This window comes from Chenopodium quinoa, unplaced genomic scaffold (genome assembly GCF_001683475.1).
Source record: "Chenopodium quinoa cultivar QQ74 unplaced genomic scaffold, ASM168347v1, whole genome shotgun sequence".
Taxonomy (NCBI): domain Eukaryota; kingdom Viridiplantae; phylum Streptophyta; class Magnoliopsida; order Caryophyllales; family Amaranthaceae; genus Chenopodium; species Chenopodium quinoa.
This window is the reverse complement of record NW_018744955.1, coordinates 1033010-1055327: the sequence shown is the minus strand read 5'-3', so window position 1 is coordinate 1055327 and position 22318 is coordinate 1033010. Positions and strand designations below refer to the sequence as shown.

At 32.1% G+C, this 22318-nt stretch overlaps 2 protein-coding genes across 2 annotated transcripts; one reads left to right on the top strand and one right to left on the bottom strand.

The window, feature by feature from the left end:
* Positions 1-242: 242 nt before the first annotated feature.
* On the bottom strand, positions 243-5881 carry LOC110706295 (transcription factor NAI1-like). The gene is made up of 4 exons (XM_021884189.1): positions 5569-5881; positions 5132-5491; positions 3434-3808; positions 243-1104 (listed from the first exon to the last, which is right to left on the bottom strand). The coding sequence occupies exons 1-4, from the start codon at positions 5665-5667 to the stop codon at positions 1018-1020; spliced, it is 921 nt and encodes a 306-aa protein (XP_021739881.1). The 5' UTR covers positions 5668-5881; the 3' UTR covers positions 243-1017.
* A 1350-nt stretch (positions 5882-7231) lies between these two features.
* LOC110706435 lies at positions 7232-8144 on the top strand. The gene is made up of 2 exons (XM_021884357.1): positions 7232-7640; positions 7792-8144. The coding sequence occupies exons 1-2, from the start codon at positions 7232-7234 to the stop codon at positions 8142-8144; spliced, it is 762 nt and encodes a 253-aa protein (XP_021740049.1).
* The last annotated feature ends 14174 nt before the right edge of the window (positions 8145-22318 follow it).

The following is a 22318-nucleotide window of genomic DNA, read 5'->3' as shown; positions in this document are numbered from 1 at the left end:
ACAAACATATTCTTTTGTCAAACACATGTATGTTCTTTTTCAAACACTAGCATGTTCTTTTTTTTTTCTTATGTTCTTTAAAATATGCCTAATGTTCTTTCCGGGTGCACCATGCGCATGGTGCACCCGAGTGCACTATACTATTTTCAAAATATTATGTGCAACTTTAGAATATTTTATAATTTATAAATAATGCCCAAAAATTGCACATAAAATTTAACGGATGTAGTATATATAAACATTCTATCGTCTTATTCTTAATTATGCGGAGTAGTAATGTTACACATATATATATACACAATTATCACTTAATATTAAGGTTTTCTTTTAAACTTTTTTTGTAATAGTTGGTTTTTTTTTTTTTTTAATTTAACTATATCACAGATTCACAGGTCTTTGATTTAAGAAGGTGGGAAGCAAATTAATCCAAGCAAACAAAGTACCACTTTCCAAGAAGCATCCTTTAATTATTTACTAAATACGGAGTATATATAAACAAAAATTAAAACACTAGGCACTAGGCCACTAGCTCTAACATTTTTAGTTCATTTAATCCAAATCAGCTCTAACAAAATTAAAATGTAGCATAGGTGTTATGCATACAATTAGTTCTTTTGAAGGAAACAGTAATATAAAACGCCATATAAAAGTTTCAAGAACGAGAAAAGTACAAAAAAAAAAAAAAGTAAAAAATTAGGAGTACAAAAAACAAAAGCTTGGGCACATTAATAAGTGCATGTTGTTTGAAAAGTCAATTTGTCTTCACATTAGGCCTCTTTATTTCTTCCAAAAATGAAAAAATATTCGTGTGCTGAGATTTGTTTATTAATTCTAGCACGTGGTAAATTACATATGAAGTACAATACATATTTTTTTACGTAGTATATTTTTTACTAAAGGGCAAACAAGAAAAGAACACACAACAAACCTTGGAATTTAAGATAGATTGATGAGTAGTTGGTGAATGAAGAGATCTGAACGACAATGGCATGGTTTTCCATACGCATGCTTTATGTTTTAGACATTTTGGGAAATGATATGTTGGACTGCATTTCCCAAATGTTTCACCAGTGCCTGCGTGCTCATGTTAAATTCATCACTTGCCTGAAATTTATGTGTCATGACAAATTGTTAGTACATATATAAAACAGTCTTACATGTGTTGAACTTCTCATATATGTATGGCAGGATTGACAATTTATAAAATTTTGAAATCTAAGAACCTACCTTAAGAAAGTAAGTCTGCAATGACAATCTAAGCTAATTTTCTATCGGGTAATGATATATCATATATGTAGCCCTAAGGGCTGATAATAAGCATTTTCATCATTCCTAATCTGGTATTAGTTTAGAGATGCATAACAAAATCACGCGCAAGTCAGTGTAGTTAATGTTATATTTTCATTTATTTTTTTCATTTTTAACTTCTTTTATGTATTCCTAATTAAGTGCTATATAAAACATTATCCTTTTTTGTCTAGCAGTTTGCAATATGATAATAAAGCATCCAACTTGCAAATAATAATAATTGATGATACTGATTTCCAATTGTTGGTAAAGGTAGTAATATATGGTGTATTTGGTGTGCAAAGAGTCAAATTGCATGAGGGAGTAGTAATGCAGTATTGTTATGCATTTGCAAATGCATGCATAACAAATACTTAGATATTGAAAATCATTTGAAAGAGAGAGAAATGTGTAAGTGAAACCACTTTTAATTGTACCACTGAAAGCCTATATGGTGTCATTGGTTATTTAGTGATGTTATATACGCACATAGTTAGTACCATTGAATACATATGTATTACCAATATATACATACATACATAGTACTATTGAATAATGATACTATTGATCACTCAATGGTCGGTACTACTTTAAAATTAGAATATATATTTTCGTGTAGTTACACTCTTACCCCTTGTTGTATAATTGTTTGTGCATAATAATACTACCTTAATTAAGAGGACCCCAGCCAAAACTAGAAATGGTATAGTTTTATATCAAGTTACTTCAATTTTCGTTGGACTACTTCATTTTGACCTCTTCAATTTGTACCATATTAATCTTTTATCTTCCCATACTTAATGCCTTCATTTTAAAATGAACATTATTACACATTTCGAATTTAGTGATCAATATAGTAATTAGATCTGGACTAATCTCTTTGTTTCATATATCAAGATTAAACTAATGCATGTTGAGCAGCACGTTCTAATTTATTAATCTCTAGAAAATAATGCTGTATTATTATATGCTCGTATAATTCATGGATAAGTAGGGTAGTTTAGGAAACATATTACTTGAGACATAAGATGAAATAACCTGGCTAAGTTCTGCCTTACTGTTTAGTCCATTCGTTAATCTTATTATATTAAATATCTCCTTTTATGTATACTTATTTCCAAGATGTAATCCCTAAATTTAGATGAACGATCTAATGGCACTTCCATTATGTCACATATCTATTTTACTAATTATTGTTTATTGCCGAATGATGTCCTAATTATTAGGTCCTCCTTTTATTTTTTGAAGGAAATTATTAGGTCCTCCTTATAGCCTATTAACTCTACTCTATACTCATTCAAATATTTCACTATTACACGTGTTAGTGGACTAATAATTAAACCAATTAAAAGTTTAAATTGATGGTTGGAATTTGGATTAGTTTTTATACCCTGTCAATTCAAATAAAGATTAATAATTGATACATGCATCTAACGAATAGCTATAAAATTTTTTTAAAAAAATAGTAGAAAATTAAAGCTATGCAAATTACAAATTTATATAAATGACATTAATAGAATAGTTTTTCACAATTAACATCCTAAACTATATATAAAGATTACCATTTTATGGAGTATGATCTTAGTTCAATACTTATTATATGTATCATTTAAACCTACATACTCCCTGGCTCACTTTGCTACTGTAAAATCAGCTACAGTAACTTTTTAATGGAGTCATTTCAGAAAGTTAGACTTGTGTTTATTTTTTATTCTTCTTCGGGCAATAATCCCTATTATTATTATCTTACTTTTCATAGTTATCTCTATTTAGCTTATCTAGACTATGTTCTTTTAGACTTATTTTCAGTTCGATTTAGTTCAGTTCACCTTAATTCAGTTTAGTTCAATTCCATTCAGAATAGTTTTATTAATTAGTTTATCGCTTCAGTTTAATTCAACTCAGTTTAACTCACATGAACATGGCCTTATACGGTTTGATGCTCATAGACTTTTTCTTACAACCACACAAATTTTTTAATGCATGCATTCTCTTACTATATTCACTTAATTATTCTTAAACATACTATACACTACTTTTTTTTCAAGCACTCCTATAAACAAGATAGAAATCGTAAGTGAGACAAACTTATCAGATTCATGATCGTGAAATTGATAAAGTAGATGAGTAGTATGTATATATATACCTTAGCAAGAATTGTGATAGTGATGGCATAGCTTCCAAATTGCATGGTTTGGCAATTTAAAGTGGTTAAATTAAGCTTTCCAATTTCCTCAAGTAAATATTGAATGAGGCCTTGATTCTTAAGAGAGTGAACCCTAATGAAGATATTGTTGTTTAGAACCTTGGCTTCAATTTCCAAGTTATCATCAGGATTCATAATTTTGTTGGAATATGAAACAGAATTAGCAGCATCATCAAAAGTTTGCGTTTGTATGTTGTTAACAAGACAAACAGACTCCATTGTTCTCTTCGAAGTCTGTTCTTCCAAAACTTTGGCTCGATCTTCAAGTTGTTTTAGGTACTCAACTGTTTCGCCCAGGATTGATGCTTTGTCTGTCTGCATTGTTATTTCACAATATATTATACTCGCATGACATATAACAAGCATGAGTTAAATTGACTAATTACTCTGACTTAATTACTCTGGCTGTTTGTCAACTTAATTCACTAATTACTTTAACTTAATTACTCTTAATAACTCAAGAACATTTAACTTGATTCATTAAGTTAAATGTACTTCAACATAAATATATTCATTAATTAACTTAGCCAGTAATTTCTGATTTACTAAATTAGAGCTGGAGGAAATTAGGAGCTGAGTTGAAGTGAACTGAACTGAACCAAAATTAAACTGAAGAGAACAGGCTAACAGATGCAAGTGTTAAAGAGTGAATATCAATCCCTACCTTTTAAAAATTTCAAGCAAAACTTTTATCAATAGTGTGCGGATTTATATCCTAAAAATGTTTGTTTACTTATTTTCCTTTATTAATGTTAACTGTATCTTTTTTGAATTCTCAAGAATAGTGTAAGAACCTTTATAACCCTAAAAATATATGTTCATTTACGTATTTTTTCTAATTAATCATATATCAGTAGATTCCTCACAAAAACTAAACCGAAAGAGCTCTCTAGACATGTCTAGTTGTTGCAGGTGTTAGTCACCCTAGTAATTTAATTTTTTTAAGGAAAAACTTTCTTTATTTTATGTCCTGAAATTATATTACTTCCTTTGTTTTATGTTTACTTTATATTATATATTTTCATTTAATTTGTAGCTAAAAGTTAATGGTTTTCTTTCTGTAATATTTACACAAAGAGTATGAAATAATTAAATCAAGACTTTTTCTATGAAATCAAAAGAATTTGGAGGGGAAGTGTGAACAAGTAGTTGATAAGATATTAGCCTGAATTACAAAAGAAAATCTACAACATCTTGTAGTTTTAGTTTTCTTTTTTACAAAGTATAACATCTTCTAGTTATTAATGATGAGTGTGTATAATAATACATGGTTGAAGCGGTAATTGATTAAACTATATCTACGATTACCTAAACCTGTCCCCAATTGAATTCCAATCTCTAAAAGAACAAAAAATAGTTCAATCATAATAATTGAATAAATGAATTTATCTTCCCTCAAGATAAGAAATTTCCAATCCAAAAGATCGATCGATCCAAATTAAAGAACAAGAATCCCTTTAATTTGGCAAGGGGGTGAACAATTAGCTAGATTTGACCAATACATACATAAATTAAATTCCCTACCTATATTATGTGATGCTCGTGATAAAATTTGTAGGTAGCAAAAGGTGCACCATATATATGATTTTGCTTGCAAATTAACAATAAATTAAACTAGTTTAGTATATGTTGGTGTACCTTCTTGAGACCAGGAATTAGGGCAGAGAGAGCAATAAACCCTTGAGTCATCTTCTCCCTTCGCCTCCTCTCCGCAACAACATGCTCATTAGAAGTCAACATAACCCTCTTGTTATTATTACCATTACTTAATTTAGGCTTTGTTTCAAACTCCGAGCTCCCAAAACATATGAGCTTCCCAGATGAGCTCCAACTACAATCAATACTCGGTGTGATCTTATTGGTCGCCTCCATAACAGCAGGCTCGATGTTGTTACTCAAGATCAAGTCTGGTGCTTGAAATATATCTTCGAATTCAAAGACATCGGAGCTCATCATTTTTTGACAATGATGCATTATTGATGTTGGATCTTCGTTCTCCTGTAAAGTAAAGAAAACTCATTACGGAATATTATATATGATGATTGGTTTAATCAAAGTAGGTTAAAAAAACTTACAAGATCAGATAACCATTCTCCGGAAGACATTTCCATGAATTTGCTACAAATAAATTTTTGTAAAAAAAAATCAAAATTATCGCTTTTCAAGATGCACATGCGCAATAAATTGAAATCATATAAATTTAATGACTACTCCGTATTAAAATGTCATATTGAAGGGATTTAGGGATTAAATACTACTGATTCATAGCTTCAAGTGCTATAGAAAAAAGAAAAAAAAAAAAAGGAATTAATCAAGTATATAATTTAATTCAACAACCATTGAAGTTTGAAATTACAAAAGTAAGGGTTGGAAATGATGCTTACTTTGAAAAAGATGTCAAATTTGGATGTTGAATGGAAATGAAATTATGGATGATTTATTATAAAGTAGTCGTAAAATGCACTTTAGATTTGATTATTAAATTATATCGACTAAAAAAATAAAACATGTGGGTGGTTACTGCTTACATATTAACATATACATGGTTGTTATGCCTTAATAAGTAAATAGGCGTGTTGTAGAAAGTGGTCTTTGCTCGACCGTTCACAAGGGTTCGAGTTAATTGTGGTTATTCATTATTTATTTTAGTTTAGTTTATCTTTATTTATACGCATTATTATTTATTAATTTTTATGGCATGGGTACAAAGAAAAAAGTTGGTTGATTGTACGCTTTTTATTTTGGAGTTCATATTAGGGTGGGTTTTAGCTCAACTGCAAGATTTACAACTTGTTTGTTTGAATTTATTTTAACTACCTAAATTATCTTAACTTAATTAAATATATTGGTATTGAGCCACATAAGCAAACCCACATGTGAGTGAAAACGTTGTCTCGTGTTGAAATAGTGTGAACGTATTGGGAAGTGTATCCCACATTGAAGAAACAAAAAAGTTGTGTCAATTTGGGGCTAATCTACTTATTGTCATATGGTTTTAAGGTGGTACCTCCTTAGTCGTATAAAGTGGACATTCGTGACGGGTGTGACCCAGACCTGTTTAAATTTATATTTTTACTATTTATAGTTTTTATTTATGTAGGTGTGTTTGCCGATGCACAATTCAAATAAAACATATCATTAACTATATACAACAAAAACTATAAAAATGAGATATTTGAAAAGTAAACGTCGTTGTGACAAATCAAACAAAACCCACTATATTATGTTTTCTTGTAAGAATAAATCACAAAATAAAATCAAAGTAACTTATGTGAATAGTGGAGAAAGTCAAAATATGTCAAGTTGAAGAAATTTGTTCCTAATTTCACAACTAAACCTGCTTATTTGCAAATTACATCAGAATAGTTTTTTCTACTCTTTTGTCTTTTTGCTTGTGTTGTCTCAAGCTTGCTCTGTTTCTGTTTTTTCTTAAGGACAGATGTATGGCCAAGATTGTAAGGCCAGTAGTATATATGTAAGGTTGTTCCTATGTTGTAGGGCAGGAAAAAAGGTGCAATTGCACATCAGCCGCCAATTGGCTTGAATGAAAAGAAAAGGTTTGAGGAGGCATTCTTCACAACCATAAAACATATAAAGACTCAATTTTTATTGCCTGATAGAATCAGATAATCAAATTTCTTCATGGTATCAGAACTGTCAGGTTAAAATCTCTAGTATTTCTATATTTATTGTTTGTCTCATTTTTTTTAAAAAAAAAATTCTATAGTTCAATACGAGATGGCAGGAGATGATTCTTCAGAATCTCTTAATGCTTACCAAGATCCACTCTTTGTGGCAAATTCTGACAATCATTCAATTCCATTAACACCTATGTTGTTTAATGGGAGTAACTTCATGATATGGAGTAGATATGTCAAGATGGCTTTGGGTGCAAAGAACAAAAAGGGCTTTATTGAAGGGAAGGTCAGTAAGCCGAATCCAGGACACGAGGATTACAATAGATGGGAAAGAGAAGATTATATGGTGAGGTGCTGGATATTTAGGTCAATGACAGATGATGTTGCTGGAGGGCTCAGTCTTGTTCAAACTGCAAAGGAGCTCTGGGATGAGTTGGTTGAGAGATACTCGGAAAGCAACATACCACTTCTCTTTCAATTGAAAAAGGAGCTGGGAAAACTTGAACAAGGTGAACAGATGAGTGTGGGGGAGTATTATTGCAAGCTAAAAAAACTCTGGGATGAGATTTATAATATATATAGAGCCCATAACAGAGTGCACTTGCGGTATGCTCGGAAAGTGTACATGAAGTATGTACAAGAAACTGTTGCAGATTGTAGAAAGGGATAGAGTGATGAGTTTCCTTATGGGTATCAAGAAAGATTACCAGAATGTTAAGGAGAACATTCTTGGTACAGAACCTCTTCCTACTGTCAACAAAGCTTTTCATTTGGTGTTGCAAGCTGAAAAGAAGAAGAAGATTACTGGAGAAATTCAAGGAAATGTTGAAATGAGTGCTTTCCAAGCCTCAAGACACTCTCAAGGTGGAAAACAAAACTCTGGAAATTTTCAGAAGAAAAATTTCAAGGAGTTCAAGAAAATGAAGCAAGAGCTTAAGTGTGATCATTGTGGAATGAGGGGACACATAAAAGAAGGTTGCTTTGAGTTGATTGGATACCCACCTTGGTACTAAGGGCCAAAAGAAAAAAATGTGAACAAGATGGCTGCCAATGTTGGTAGAGTTGAACAGAGTGCTCAACAGGACATTCCGTTTGATCAAGATGAAGAGTCAGGAAGAAATGGGAATGTCAAACCTGATAGCAATCTCATATCAGCTGTTGTGCAAGAAGTTATGAGAGTTTTTCAGGACAAGCAGGGAGGCGCAAGCACTTCCGGGAAAACAAATGGAATGAGCAATTTTGCAGGTAAAATAACAATCTCAAACCTAGCTAGTTTTCATGACATTTTTTATTGTAATTCATGGATTATTGATTCCGGTGCCTCTGATCATATGGCTGGAAATAAAAGTCAGTTTGATACTTTAAAAACTCTTGAAACTCCTGTGAATGTGATGTTACCTGTAATACCCCATATTTTTATACGTATTTTATTTAAAGTATGTATTTTATAAAGTATTTAAATAGTTTTAGTTATTTTAATTAAAGTATTTTAATTAATATTATTATTAAAGAAAAGTTTATTTAATTATTTTATTTAAAAGTTGGGGTTTTATTTTAGGAAAGTTTAATTTTCAACAAGTTTTATTAGGGAAGGAATTAGGAAAATCTAAAAGAGGAAAGTTTAGGGAAGAAGGGTAGTAGAGAAGGGGTATAAATATCCCACTTATGAGGCAAATCAAACTTTGTCCAGAGTGGAGAAAACCCAAGGTAAACTTCTCTCTCTCTCCTCCTTATTTTTCTTTCTTTTTCTTTTTCCCCTTCCCCTTATTTTTTTCGGCTGCCCTTCTCCCTCACCACCGCTGCCGGCAGCCGGTGGTGGCTGCCGTTCTTCCTCCTCTTTTTCCCCCTTTCTTTTTCGAACTATATATATATATATATATATATATATATATATATATAAAAACAAAGCTTTCTTGTTTTATTTTAATCTATTCTTGGATCTAAATATAAATTATGAGTTTGGGGGTTTAATTTTGATGTTTGATAATTGTAATTGTATGAATTAATTTTCAGATTTGGTTTTTAATTTAAAAGCCCCAATTTTTGAAACCCTAGGTTCTTGTTTCATGATTTATTGAAAGATTATGATGTATAATAGGGTAGGCCTTTGTTTTAAGTGTTTTAAAACCAAATTACATCTTAAGGTCTTTTTAACACCGAGGAATAGGATTTTTGGCGCTTTATGCGTTTAAGGTGTCTTTGACACTGAGGTAGAATTAAAAAGGGTTCAACATTATGTGATCACTAAATATTCAAGAATTAAGTTGGTATGTTTGAGTGATTGAATTATTATTGATGATTGAATTGTTATGCTTTGAGGGTCATCACCCAGTCTAATAATATGTAAATAACGTAAAGTGAAAGAGATTACGCACCAAAACTCTTGGAATGTATATAACTTGAGTATGAACATATGGGGGGAGTTATGTGACTTTATATTTGATCATAACTTCTAACGGAGTACAGGACACTGTATATTCCTTTTTATTATTATTATGCGCTGGAATTCCGCCACCTATGTGTGGCACAAGTTTGTTGCTGGCACGGTTAGCTCCCGTGTCAGTTAACCTCAATTTATTGGGGGAGGTATAGTTGGAAACCCGTTCGATGCGTAATCAACGCTAAATGAATTATTTAGTGTCTAGTTAAAGTGTCTTGTTGATTGTTGTGTGTGCTTGTAAACAGGTGCAATGAAGTAAGTGTGTGTGATGATAGGAGAATGCATGTTAGTGTGTTTAATTACGCTTATGTACTCAGCTTTGCTGATTGTGAGTGTTGTTTGTGTCTGGCCATGTCTTTATCTTGGCCCTACGATGATCCATTTTAATGGAGAGTAGTGGGGGCAAGTAGAGATACACTTTTCAGGTATTGAAGCATGTTCATGACGGGGCATGAGTGAAGAGAGAATCATGCTAGCTTCCATTAGGATATGATGTGTTTTATGCATTGAATATTTTATTATATTACTTTATGGACTAACGCAAAAGTTTGGTTGTTTCGGTTTTGAATAAGGGCCTTAAATGGTTCCAAGTTGTAGTGGATTTTATTTGACTTTGGTTTTGTTGATTTTCAACTTTACTTTCGTTGGTTTGGTTTTTAAATTGTGTTATTTAAATAGTTTTGGTTTTCAAGTCTTCCGCTGTGTATCTTTGATAGTTGCCTTAGCTGTTTTCACGGTGGCGGTAATGTCTTAGATATTCCTAAAACGTATTTTAAAAAGAGTAAAGTGTGTATTTAAAGGAAAGGAATTTCTAGGGTGTTACATTATCAGATGGGTCTATGAGAAAAGTGTGTCAAATTGGTGAAGTCAAGTTGGGTCCTAAAATCAGATTAGTAAATGTGATGTACCTGCCTCAATTCAAACATAATTTACTTTCCTTGAGTAAACTGATTCAGTATAGCCAATTGAGAGTTCTTTTTGATGAAAAAGGGTGTGTTTTTCAGGACCCTACTGATCAAAATGTTGTGGCTTATGGAAGAAGTGCAAATGGTCTTTACAAGTTTAGTTGTAGTGAAGTTGAACCCCAAAATGAACATTTTGTGGGAAATAATGATGTAATGAGGGCCAATATGGCAGGAAAAGAAGCTTTTTGTAATAAGTCAATTACTTTGGATGTGATGCATGCTAGGTTAGGGCATGGATCATTATCTAAGCTGAAACATTTAAAATTTTGTAATTGCAAAAATGTGAAAAAAATTTATTGCGATACTTGTTCCATTTCAAAGCACCACAGATTACCTTTTCCTGTCAGTCATAGCATTGCAAAGCATATTTTTGATCTAGTTCACATAGATTTGTGGGGGCCTTACAGGATAAAAAATGTAGATGGATCTACATATTTTCTCACTATTTTGGATGATCATAGTAGGGTGACATGGACACACTTGCTGTCAAACAAATGTCAAGTGAAAGGAGTGATTCTTAGCTTACACTGAGAATCAATTCAATGTTAGGGTGAAAGTGATAAGGAGCGACAATAATGGGACTGAAAATATACAGCTAATAAAACGGAATTTGGACTAATCTAAGCTAACATAGTTGCCAAAATTTTATGGAAATTTTTTTACATACTGTACAATAATTTCTGAAAATGAACCCAATTATTGTTCTTTTTGCTTCTTTGTGATAGAGACTATATATAACTATATATGAGACAAAAATATTAGGAGAGCTGGCAATTTGTCGAATTTAAGTTGTTTACAAAAACAATTCTTTGATCTATCACTATTTATGAAACAAAACAAAAATAATTGCGTTCCACATTGAAGATAGATCATGTAGTTCGAAATCAACCTGAAATGATGCTAAAAACTTTTCAATTTTTCATATTCATTCGTTTGGAAGTTTTAAGCAATTTGTATAAAATAATAGAATAAGACCTCACACGAACGATCCATTATCAAATTGCTCAATTTATTTCCTTATATTATGCAAGGTTAAACCGAGTATTCGTTACGTTTAGAAAATTAGTTACTTTCACAAATTATAGTAACGTCGTCCAAGATCACACTTACTTCATGTTGTTGATTGATTACCAAAGGATCAATTTTTATTTCTAATTGAGTTGGAATATAAATACCTTGAATAATTTAATTTATAGTTGAACTATAATTTAAGGATTTTGATATTGCATATGTGATATGAAATGTTTTTATTTTTCAATGTACTTAGCTCTAGATTTTCGATACCGGTCCTTGAAACCTTCAAAATTTCTCATAAAGCGTGGATATAAGACTTAAATTTTGGAATTTTTTGACTTTTTTTCACATGTAAATAAAAATTGCCGAAATGTTTATCATAATCCCTAATACAATCCGGGAGTCCAATTAGGTGGGTGAAACCATCCAATTTGCTTTTAAATGACAAGTTACCGGTTTACAACTTGCACCTATTTCATTTACTCAAGCCTACCACGAACATTTATGATAACATATAATGATCATTTATGGTTTAAAACAGTATATTATGACCCCGAAAAGTATCCCTTAAAATCTCAAAGCTTTTCGATACCGGGCCCCGAAACCTAAAAAAAACTTCTCAAAACACGTGGATAAATATTAGCCTTTAATTTTGGAATTTTTTAACTTTTTTCGCCCTAAAATAAAAATTTCCGAAATGTTTACCGTGGTCCATAATACCCTCTGGCAGTCCAATTGGGTGGGTGGAACCACCAATTTGCCTCTAAACGACCAATTTACAGGTTTACAACTTGCACCGATTTCATTAACTCAAGCTTACCACGAACATTTATGACAACAAATAATCATCATAAATGGTTCAAAATGACATTATATGACCCGAGAAGTATTCCATAAAATCTCAAGTCTTTTCGACACCAGGTCCCGAAACCTCTAAAATTTCTCAAAAAACATGGATATTAGCCTTTAATTTTGGAATTTTTTGACTTTTTTTCGCCCGTAAACAAAAATTGCCGAAATTTTATAGTCTCTAATACCCTCCGGGATTCCAATTGGGTGTGTGGAACCATTCAATTTGTTTTAAACAGCCAATTTACCGGTTTACAACTTGCACCGATTTCATTAATTCAAGCCTTCCACGAACATTTATGACAACAAATAATGATCATATATGGTTCCAAACGGTATTATATGACCCCGATATGTATCCCATAGAATTTCAAGACTTTTCGACACCGGTCCCCGAAACCTCCAAAATTTCTCAAAAAGCGTGGATATTAGCCTTTAATTTTGGAATTTTTTGACTTTTTTTCGCCCGGAAATAAAAATTGCCGAAATGTTTACTATGGTCCCTAATACCTTCCGTGATTCCAATTAGGTGGGGGGAACCATCCAATTTGTCTTTAAATGGTGAATTTACCGGTTTACAACTTGGACCGATTTTATTAACTCAAACCTACCACGAATATTTATGACAACATACAATGATCATTTATAGTTTAAAACAGTATTATATGACCCCGAGATGTATCCCCTCAAATCTCAAAGGTTTTCGACACCGGGCCCCGAAATCTTAAAAATTTCTCAAAAAGAGTGGATATTAGCCTTCAATTTTGAAATTTCTGTTTTTTTCGCTCGGAAATAAAAGTTGCCAACACGTTAAACATGGTCCCTAATTTAATACCGTCCGGGAGTCCCATTGGGTGAGTGGAACCATCAAATTTATTTGCCTTTAAACAACCAATTTACCGGTTTGCAACTTACATCGATTTCATTAACTCATGCCTACCACGAACATCTATGACAACAAATAATGATCTTATATGGTTCAAAACAGCATTGTATGACCCAGTGATGTATCCCCTAAAATTTCAAGACTTTTGGACACGGGCCGTGAAACCTCCAAAATTTCTCAAAAAACGTGGATATTAGTCTTCAATTTTGGAATTTTTTGACATTTTTTCGCCTAGAAATAAAAATTGCAGAAATGTTTACCATGGTCCCTAATACCATCCGGGGGTCCAATCGGGTTGGTGGAACCATCCAATTTGCCTTTAAACGACCAATTTAATACTGGTATACAACTTGCACGAATTTCATTAACTCAAGCCTACTACGAACATTTATGACAACATATAATGATCACATATGGTTCCAAACGCCATTATATGACCCCGATATGTATCCCCTAAAATATTAATACTTTTCTACACCTAGCCCGAAACCTGCAAAATTTCTCAAAAAGCGTGGATGTTAGTCTTCAGTTTTGAAATTTTTTGTTTTTTTTTCGCCCGAAAATAAAAATTGCCGAAATTTTTACCATGGTCCCTAATATCCTCCGGATTCGGGAGTCTAATTGTGTGGGTGGAACCATCCAGTTTGCCTTTAAGTGGCCTATTTACCGGTTTACAACTTGCACCGATTTCATTAATTCAAGTCTTCCATGAACATTTATGACAACAAATAATGATCATATATGGTTCCAAACGGCATTATATGACCCCGAGATGTATCCCATAGAATTTCAAGACTTTTCAACGTTGGTCCCCGAAACCTCCTAAATTTCTCAAAAAGCGTGGATATTAGCCTTCAATTTTGGAATTTTTTAACTTTTTTTCGCCCGGAAATAAAAATTGCCGAAATGTTTACCATGGTCTCTAATACCCTCCGGAATTCCAATTGGGTATGTGGAACCATTCAATTTGCTTTTAAACGACCATTTTACCGGTTTACAACTTGCACCGATTTCATTAATTCAAGCCTTCCACGAACATTTATGACAACAATGATCATATATGGTTCCAAACGGAATTATATTAACCTTCAATTTTGGAATTTTTTGACTTTTTTCGTCCGGAAATAAAAATTGTCGAAATGTTTACCATGGTCCCTAATACCCTCCGGGAGTCCAATTGGGTGTGTGGAACAACGACCAATTTACCGATTTACAACTTGCACCGATTTAACGGTTTACAACGGCTAATTTAATTAACTTACACCGAACCCAACTTGAACTGAAATTGACCCAAACCCGTTTTAACCCGTCAAAACCCGTATTTAACGCGACTTGTTACTAACCTGACCTGAATTCAACCCGACCCATTCCTAACCCGACTCGAATTTAACTCAACCTGTTACAAACCCGACTCGAAATCAACCCGACTTGTTATTGACCTGACCCAAATTCAACTCGCCTTGTTATTGACCCGACCTATTACTAATCTGAACCAAAAATTCAACCCGATCTGTTACTAATCCGACTCGAAATCAACACGACTTGTTATAGTCCCGACCTAAATTCAACCCAAATTTTTCTTGACCCGATTTCAAATCACCTTAAATGAAATTTAGACCACCTTATTATTGTTGATCAAAGCATTTTGTCTAGGGAGACTAAGTTGGTCTAGGCCAGCAAAAGAAAGGAGCATCATCCTCAAATTTAAGAGTTAAATATAGTATATATTTCTTGTATGGTCAAAGGAGATAATTATCTTCCTAAATGATAAACTATAATTCCCCAGTATATTGCCATATATATTATAGTCAAAGGAAATAATTAGCTTGATAAAAATGATAATTATCTATCTATAGTTAGTTGGACCCGAATATGACCTGACTTAGAAATGACCCGACCTGATTGTAACTTGCAAATTGTTGATTTGAACATAACCCAACTTGATTCGTGAATAACCTGACTTTGAAATGACCCAACCTGATTATAACCCGCAAATTATTGACTTGAACCGAACCCGACTTGAACCCGAGAATGACCCGACTTGAAAATGACCTGACCTGATTATAACCCGCAAATTATTGACTTGAACCAAATCCGACTCAAACCCAAGAATGACCTGACCTGATTCAAACCTGCAAATTATTGACTTGAACCGAACCCGACTCAAACCTGAGAATTACCCTAATCCATTTTAACCCGTGAAAACCCGAATTAAACCCGACCTATTGTTCACCCGACCCGAATGTAATCTGACCTGTTATTAACCCAACCTAAACCCGATAAGAAGTATGACCCGACGACCCGACGTGATCCGATTCAAGCATGACCCAACCCAAACCCGACCCGCATAGGTTATGGAATTAATCTGAATTGACCCAACCCGAGTTGACCCGACCCACTCTTATCAGACCCAAACCCGGCCCGTTTACCCGAATTAACAGCTCTATTACTTACTAGCTTGACCATTAAAATTAAAAACTATAATTTGTTTGAAAAAATACTAGCCAAAATAGAAAAAAATATAAAAATGTTAATTTAGAAGGAATTGATGCTCATTTAACAAGTAAGTTATGAGAGGGGGAGAAGATGGGGAAGGGGGGGGGGTGTTGGTCCTCATCCACAAAATACTTCTATTGTAGAGATTAATTTCACAACCTTAAAGTTAAAAGGTTTTTTGCTTACCTCTAGAACAACATTTTATTGGTACTTTCATCAACATAATACTTTGCAAGTCATAAATATCTATTATAGGACAATTTATAAGTAAATTTTGTCTAGTTAACCTTGTTTGATGGCTTTTGCTATCTTTCAATTTGTTAAGATTTTGGTTTTATTTTTTTCCTTTGATTTGCTCCATATAGAAACTGGTTTTCTTTTTCTCCCAAGTCAAAAAATATATTCTCATGATCCATTAATATTTGTCCTACTTTTCTTACTAATTATTTTACTTTGAATTCAAATAGTCATACAAGATCACAATTTTACTTTTACATCCATTAAATTTGACCCTATTAACAATATATCATCACTTCTCCCGACTTCCCTAGTACAAATTTAAAAACAATTTTACCTTAACTGGGTTAACAAAAAAAAAGATGGAAGAAATAAGGTACTGAATAGTGAGTACCAACTAGTGCCAACCACCCCAAAACAAAATAAGTATACTTACCACCAAAATCGAACTTAAAAGAGCCATAAGGAGCCCAAACTGAATTGAAAAGGACCAATGAGGTTTCTAGAAGAGACTGACCGATTGGTTACTAGAAACAATTATTGATTGGCTTGGTCCCCAAATTCCAATCAATATATATTATGCCATTTATAGTTTTTGATAATTTAAACTTTTCAATTTTTGTAATGTTCTTCTGAGTTTCCCTCTTGATTTAAGTTTGATAATATGCCATAGTTTTGATTTAATTTGACATCAAATTATACTCCATTCATTCCTATCCGAGAGAGGTAAAATGGATCGTAGTTAAGTGAAGAAATGAAAGAGTGAGTGAATGGGACGAAAGAAAGTCGAATTGAAGATGGGCTAGGGATGGTCCCCCAACAGGCTACAACCCATATACATTGCAACTAAGCTATTAACTCCTGACTCAATCAGCTGGACCACTTTATTTTATGGGTCCAATTATCTAAGCTAGCACATTGTGTCACCAGCCCTACACTATGTTTCTTTGTCAGATGGGCCTCTTCAGTCTTCAGCACTTATTTTAATTGGATTTCCTCTTTTCTTAACAACTTATCCAACTTTCTCTCTTCCACTACACTATAAGAGCTGTCAAATCGGGTTTACGATATCTTATATTGGATGATGCAATGGTTCGTGCGAGGTCATTATATCTATATTTATGGGTTAAATATGAATACAATTTTAGTAATTTTTTATCACCTTCTGTTTTATCAACTTATAGTGATATGTAAATTTTATTGATTACCTTTACGATCAGATATCCTGAATTTTTAATAGAAACGGACACTTTTAACCGAAGTTGCTAAATGAATTGTCTAAATTTGGTAAGGACACTACTTTTGACTATAGATGAAATATCCTATATGTATTTCTGTTTTGGAATTTAGGTCACTCAATCAATTGACTAAACTTTTTATTTATAGACTAATTCTGAGTACTTGTGGTGTACTTGGAATAAGATCATTGTTATCAGCTTGTAATGCCTTACTTTTGATGTCTATAACGTTGAAAATTCTTAAATGCACCTAGAGTTAGGTGCATTCAAGGAAATTAATCGGCTCATTTGATAAGTAAAAAAATAAATAAATTGAGAAAGCTTTATTTACCTTTGAGTATACCTATATCTTTATATGCACTTAGCTTCTTTTTTGGGGAAATGTATGCAGTCCTATGCACTTAACTTGGTATCAGCCATGTATGAGTGGAATTACCAATGAACCCATAATAAAACTAATTAAGCCTCACCCATACTTTGTGAGCTAGCTAATTCATGAATCTATTTGAATAATATGTAAAGGAAAAATTATATGAACAAAGATATAATATTCAAAATAATGATACTGTACTAACAACCAAATATATTTCTTGATTAAATTGCTAATAATAAAATCAAATCAAACTTTTCTACATATCAATGGCATCATCATAGATTCATAATGCTAGTCCAACATTTTAGTGATTTTTTTGTCATGACATTACTTAGGAGATCTATGAAATGTTTGGTCGTACAATTTTCACATTTTAAATAGTACCTAATTTGGCATGCTAGCTCTTGTCTTTTGATGATTTTTCTTTATTCTCTACTGAATTTAGAAAATTGAACATGTGAACGGTCGAAACTGTGTGAGGATACATTACGAGAGGATACATTACAAGATTATGGTTTGTTACATTAAAAATATTTTGCTTACCCATTCATTTAATACTACCATTAAACAAAAGACACTATCTAATTCATTAAAATTATTGTTTTAAGAATTACTTTGTAAATAATTCATAAATACTACATTATTATACAACAAGAAAATATCATGTTTTCTTTTGCATTGCAAATAAATAACATACTCCTTAACTTTTTTTATAGCGTTTTTCAAGTTCTTAATTAATTATTTTTTGAGTTATATTTGTGGGAAATTTAGGTGCTTTATATTATTGTCTCTCTCACTTAACTTTCTCGTCTCCATCCTCATGTGACAATATATCCCAAATGGATGAAATAACAATGAAGGCTGGAGTTTGAGATGGAGGAGAAAGAGCGACGAGCCCACGATCGACATAAAGCACATAATATTGTTAAACAGGTTAGGTTTAATTTAAGGGTCTGTTCTGATTGACTGAACTAATTGGAGCTGAACTGAATATTTTATAAGAAAAAGAAATTAATCACTGAACTGAAGTGAACTTATAAGAGTTGAATTGAACTGAACTGAACTGAATTTTAAACTGAAAATAAGCTAAAAAGAACAGGCCCTAAGTATACCCTTTCTTTTGAACGTACGTACGTAGCTTACATGCATTAAAATAAAACTAACCTAAGGCTTTATCATATCTTGTGTATTAAATTGGTGAAATAGACTGATCATACATGTATGAATCTAATAATATATAGTAGCAGTAACACCAAGTCGATGAATAAGCTATGATTTCAGAGTTGGTGCATAAATATTCATCTGTCACTGCCAACATTTATAGAACAGTACTAACACCCACACATATAGTTGCCCTGTTACCCAATTCACCGGCTTCCTTCACTTATTATTATGATGATGATACCCCATCTTCAACTTCTGCTCAAACTCAGGTACTCAGCCTTCTAATATATTATACAAAATCTCTTACTTCATTCATTAATACTTAGGTCACTATCCTTATTCTACCAACAACAACCCAATATATATGTTACCCAACTATATTTTACTCTTTGTAGTATACATTAGTACTTTTTACTGGTTCAATTGTAATACTTGGTTAGACAATGTCAATTTTTGTCAAACAATGATCAACCTATTTTGAATAGCTATTTGTGGCCATCCAAAGCTACCGTCTCGGCCCTTAACTGTTACATTTGACTAGTTACGGTAAAAAAAAAATGTTGAATTTTGACGTGTAATTATCAACAAGTGTTATGGAGAAATTAGTTCTAGGTTTTCATTGTGCCCTTTTGTCTATATTCAAGCTTTTTCTTCAAGCTTCTAATTCTGATTCATCTTTTTGTATGTTTTAGGTCTATACATATCTTTTCTTAAATTTATTAGAATTTTATAATAAAAAAGGACATAATATACGACAAGATAATACGTATCACTTTACCGGCTAAAGTTAGTTAGCAACCATCAAAAGCTAATTAATGACGAAAGTAATTAAATTATTTATAAAGTATTATTATAAGGGCGACTTGTTGTGGAGTGGATCATCCAAAGAATGTATTATATTTTTGACAAATTGAAATTAAAACTAATGTGAGCACACTCTAAATGGCTGTAACGATCAAACATTGCATGCATGTCATGAAGATGAATATATTTTTCTTTCTTTATGAGCTAAATAATGTACCCAATGCGAACCTACCTTGCATGCGTATTATTTCCATTTCCTAATATAAACCCCAATAATCCTTTATCGGCCTAATTATTGTACTTTGTTTTAGCCACAGTAGAGAAGTTTGCAAGTTGTTAATGATTTATTTTGTGTGAAGCTAGTATAATCTAGCTTAGGTATTTCATATTGCTTGTTTGGTCGCCTGGCTTAATTAGTTGAGCAAACAAGAGATGAAATGACTTGATTAGCATTAATGATTTGATGGAATTGCCGTCGTAGTTGATTATACTATATGTCATGCATTGAATTATAGCTAATGCTTGTATTAGTTTTATATGATCCATGTTATTAAAAAAAAGGATTGGAAAGTGGGTAGGTCCCACGTTGTGCAAGGTGGTGGGAGGTAGATTAAAATGCACTGGTGGTTGCTTAAGGAAACCTTATGATTATGCCTGTACAAAACTATCCGAGAATCCGATCTGCAACCGATCCGAATTTTTGGATATTCGATCTGAGTTTTCATTTTGGATCGGATATTCGATTCGAAAAAGCGGATATCAAATGCGGATTTGGATATTAATTTTTAAAATTTAGGATATCTGATATCCGAAATATAAAGCTTAAAATACTGAACTATATATATAAAAAATTTAAATTGTTCATATAAAACTAACCTTGTATTATTAACTTTTTAGTTATTATAATATTCTTAATATATTTGATGATAATATTTATTGCAAAAGGACTACTATTTTATTAAAATATGTTGTACAACTTAGCGATAAAAAAACGGTAAAATTATTGAAATTTAGAAAGTAGTCATAACAATTTTACTTAATATTGGATAATGGATATCCGAAGCATCCGATCCGAAAGTTTTGGATATCCGAATATCGGATGTCTGAAATTTTCAAATCGGATTTGGATATCAATTTTTGATATCCGAGTATTCGGATATCCGAACCGAAATCACATTTTGGATCGGTTTGGATCGGATATCCGATCCGTGAACAGGCCTACTTATGATATCTTGTACTGCTCTATAGTTTTGACTATGAATTTAGTATTAATGAAACTAGTTGGTCTTAGGGCTTGTTCTCATTGACTGAACTGAGCTAAACTGAACTGAATTTATTAGAGCTGAACTGAACTGATTAGAGCTAAACTATTCTGAACTAAACTGAACTGAATATTTTATAAGAGAAGGAAATTAGGAGCTGAATTGAACTAAACTAAACTAAACTTATTATAGCTGAACTGAACTGAAAATAATCGTATGAGAACGGGCCCTTACCCAACCCGTCCCCTAGCCAGCTTTTGTATTAATCTAAAATTTTATACTTTGTACTGTTAATAATGTAATTAAGTGTGTCAACATTATTATGTTTCTCATATTAAACGATAAAGTATTTTCTTTATATTACTGAAATGGCTACTTCTCTTATTGTCAATTAATTTTTATATGAAACTTTGTTTTTGACTCTATTAGTGGGGTTCTCTCCTTCATTTCCATCTTATTTATTTTACACAACGGAAAACTTTGAATGAAAACTCTTTAACATATATCATTAATATTCAACCATTGATTAATCTTGTCATGATTCAAGTATTTGTTTAAAAAATTTATTTAGTGAAATTTAATTAATAATGAAAAGATTATGATCGATTACAAATAATATAATAATAATTAATTAATTAAGTTATTATCCTCAATACAAGTATTTGAAAAAAAAAAAAAAAAACTCTTGTATCTAAAATATGATGCTACTATCATATACTCTGTATAGTATACTTTTGAGTAAAACAAGTCAACCATGTTACGAACTAATATACTTTGTATTTTAACCCATAAAAAGGAAGAAAGCTATGAGATGACAAATTTGTTAAAGAAAAGATAGACGACCACAAATTAAAGGGACCAAGCTTGTAAAAGCAAAGGCTGAGCACTAATGTGATGTCTAATGATGTAGATCTTGGGCAATCAAGAGCTTGACTCTACCGTACGGAGTTGTTGAATTTTTTGACATGGATGAGTTATCGAGGAACGTTACGTTGTTGGTAGAATCTAACCAATCAAACAAGCTAATATAAGGTCCTTCAATTTGTTAATATAATTTTATTCATTATTTGATCAATTATAGTCTTCTTGTCTATTTCACGTCCATTCAAATGATGAAGAAAGAAATTGTTATTGTAAATTTTCATAGACAATTTTTTTACCTATAAATCTTTTCTAATCACTTCCTCATGATATAATGTGTTAAAAAAATGTGTTGCAAATATATAAAAATAGAGAAAGTAAGTATATATAGTTGTCATCCTCCCTCCTATATTTCAATGTGGGATGAAATGATTTGTATTTCTTGCTTGATTCCTAGAGTAGCAAATATCTTTGTTTGTTAGAAATTAATAGTAGTACGAAATATGTTATTGTATACTGTATATGTTGATTAATACTCCATTTTATCTTTATTTATATGTTAGATACCAAAAATTTTGTGTCATATTGGCTCTTGCAC